This window comes from Aythya marila (assembly GCF_965140915.1).
Source record: "Aythya marila genome assembly, contig: HAP1_HAP1_SCAFFOLD_154, whole genome shotgun sequence".
Classification (NCBI taxonomy): Eukaryota; Metazoa; Chordata; class Aves; order Anseriformes; family Anatidae; genus Aythya; species Aythya marila.
This window is the reverse complement of record NW_028137218.1, coordinates 1,316,778-1,319,646: the sequence shown is the minus strand read 5'-3', so window position 1 is coordinate 1,319,646 and position 2,869 is coordinate 1,316,778. Positions and strand designations below refer to the sequence as shown.

General features: G+C 50.5%; 1 protein-coding gene across 1 annotated transcript; it reads left to right on the top strand.

Annotated features, from left to right (window-relative positions):
• Positions 1–1,323: 1,323 nt before the first annotated feature.
• On the top strand, positions 1,324–2,238 carry LOC309891083 (olfactory receptor 14J1-like; the record flags this gene model as incomplete). The annotated part of the gene is made up of 1 exon (XM_082785467.1): positions 1,324–2,238. One exon carries the CDS (start codon positions 1,324–1,326, stop codon positions 2,236–2,238), a length of 915 nt encoding a protein of 304 aa, XP_082641593.1.
• Between the last annotated feature and the right edge of the window lie 631 nt (positions 2,239–2,869).

The following is a 2,869-nucleotide window of genomic DNA, read 5'->3' as shown; positions in this document are numbered from 1 at the left end:
GACATGGACAGGGAGGAAACTTAGACACAGAACCAGCTCCCAGCAGGAACATGGGCAGGCAGTGAGAGGGAGCTGCTGCCAGAAATGCTGTGTGAGGGAGGGCTCAGGCACCTCCCTGCCATCCCCTGCAGGGCAGGTGCCTTCCCTGGGCCACCTCCTGCTCTCCTGTCCCACCAGCACAGCCTCTGCCCTAAGCCCCTGGTGTCCCCAGCAGGAGCTGACTCCTCGTCAGGCAGAGCTGCAGCAGAGAAGGGTCTGCTGAGTGTCCGTCTGTCCCTCCCTGGCCTTGCCTCCCCTGGCAGCAGCACGCTGGCATTCCTGCTGGCTTCTCCACCTGGCCGTGATGCTGCTGTTCTTGTTTTCGGGCTGGTAGGGGATGGGGCTTTCAGATGCACATAGAGGAGGCCTTGCTGTGCTTGGCTGGTTAGGGCGTACAGGGACAGGGACAGGGTCTGGAGATGTGCCCTTTGAACCTGGATTCCTTTACTCCCAGCATTGTCATGGTTTTGTAGGCACTGAAACAGGCACCACAGGGAAGTGCTCACAGGCTGCCAGAATTCAACAAACATTTGGACAACCCCCTCAAGCATATGGACAGATTTTTGGGTGTTCATGTACCAATTCGGGGGTGGGATTTGGTTATCTGTGTCGGTCCTTTCCATGTCAGGATATTCATTCTATGCCTGTATGATCCTCTGAGTGCAATTGTCTTGCACCACAAAGTATCAAATGAGGCACAGGTCAAATGAGACCAGTCTTGTCTGTTCTATCTGAAGGACATTGCACTAAAGGCACCATCCCTTGTGTCTGAGGATCCACAAGGTTTCACTTGAACTGCACGGGATTTATGCCTTAGAAAAAGTCCTCAGGAGTGGGGTGGGCAGCTAGACAGAAAACAAGAAATAAATCCCCACAGCCCTGCCATGCAGTTGGGTGAATTATCAGTAACAATAAGGAAATACAAAATAACAATACAAACAACACAAAAGTTCTTTATCATGAGGTGATTGAATCTGAGATTACTCCGTGTTCCTCTTTACCTCTGGCTATGGGGCAGGACTTATTCCTGCATTGCCCACAGCAGAGTCTCCTGCTCCCAGGGACACCCTCAGGCAGCATCAAGCAAAGCATATGAAAGTGACCTGTTAAACAGCTGTCTGAAAGTGGAAAATTGTTTACAGGGGGGGCTATATGAAAAATTGAACAAGTTTTTCTCTGGTATGTCTTCGTTATTAAAGCTTTTTATTTTTTAATGTATTTAATTTATTATTTTATTATTATTTTTAAATTATTAATGATTTTTTCATGCTTGGAAAGGCCTCCATGTCCAACATCAGCTCAGTGAGTGAGTTTCTCCTCCTGCCATTTGCAGACACACACGAGCTGCAGCTCCTGCACTTCGGGCTCTTCCTGGGCATCTACCTGGCTGCCCTCCTAGGCAACGGCCTCATCCTCACCACCATAGCCTGCGACCACCGCCTCCACACCCCCATGTACTTCTTCCTCCTCAACCTCACCCTCCTGGACCTGGGCACTATTACTACCACTGTCCCCAAAGCCATGGCCAATTCCCTCTGGGACACCAGGGCCATCTCCTATGAAGGATGTGCTGCTCAGGTCTTCTTTTTATTCTTCTTGCTTGGAGCAGAGTTTTCCCTCCTCACTGTCATGGCCTACGACCGCTATGTTGCCATCTGCAAGCCCCTGCACTATGGGAGCCTCCTGGGCAGCAGAGCTTGTGCCCAGATGGCAGCAGCTGCCTGGGGCAGTGGCTTTCTCAATGCTGTCCTGCACACAGCCAATACATTTTCCCTGCCCCTCTGCCAAGGCAATGCTGTGGACCAGTTCTTCTGTGAAATCCCCCAGATCCTCAAGCTCTCTTGTTCACGTGCCTACGTCAGGGAAGTTGGACTACTTGTCTTTAGTCTTTCTTTAACATTTGGTTGTTTTGTTTTCATTGTGCTGTCCTATGTGAAAATCTTCAGGGCTGTGCTTAGGATGCCCTCTGAGCAGGGCCGACACAAAGCCTTTTCCATGTGTCTCCCTCACCTGGCCGTGGTCTCCCTCTTTCTGAGCACTGGCATGTTTGCCTACCTGAAGCCACCCTCTATCTCCTCCCCATCCATGGACCTTCTGGTGTCATTTCTGTACTCAGTGGTACCTCCATCAGTGAACCCCCTCATCTATAGCATGAGGAACCAGGAACTGAAGAATGCAGTAAGGAAATTACTTGCATAAATTGTTCTTAAGCATCAGTAATAAGCCCTCATGTTAAAAGTAGTAACAGGGTTTTTCACAAAATGTTAGGGAAATAGTTTGAAATTGTCTTTATTATTACTTTTTCAAACATCTGATAGTATTATTTTTATTTCAAGAAGTTTCTTCTTATCTTCCTACCTGTTGATTTTTATTTTGAGTCAGTCATCTGCAGTACTTTAAGAACCAATCTTCCTGTGCAGAGGAAGTCAATAAAGAAACCATGAGATATTAAATGGTCTCAGGGCCTGTCTCTTCTCATCTCCTCTGCAGCAGGTGGAGCAGCCCCAGCATGGAGGAGGGACTCAGGGCCAAGAGCCCAGCTGCCACTTTGTGAAGAGGCCCAGGTGCCTTCTCGGGGCTGCCCCTCACCATTGGTAAAGAAGAATGCAGCCTAATGTACATCCATTTCCTGAGCCATGGCTGGCCCCAGCCCTGGGGCTGCTGGGGAGGCCCAGAGCCGCCTTTGTCCCAGCAGCTGTGGTGCCTTGCGAGAGGCTGCAGCTGTGGTGGCCATGCCCAGAGCCCTGCAGCAGCCTGTGGTGGGCACTGCCCTGGGGCCAGCCCAGACTGGGCTGTTGGGCTGGGATGGGCTGGACTGGGCTGTGCTGGG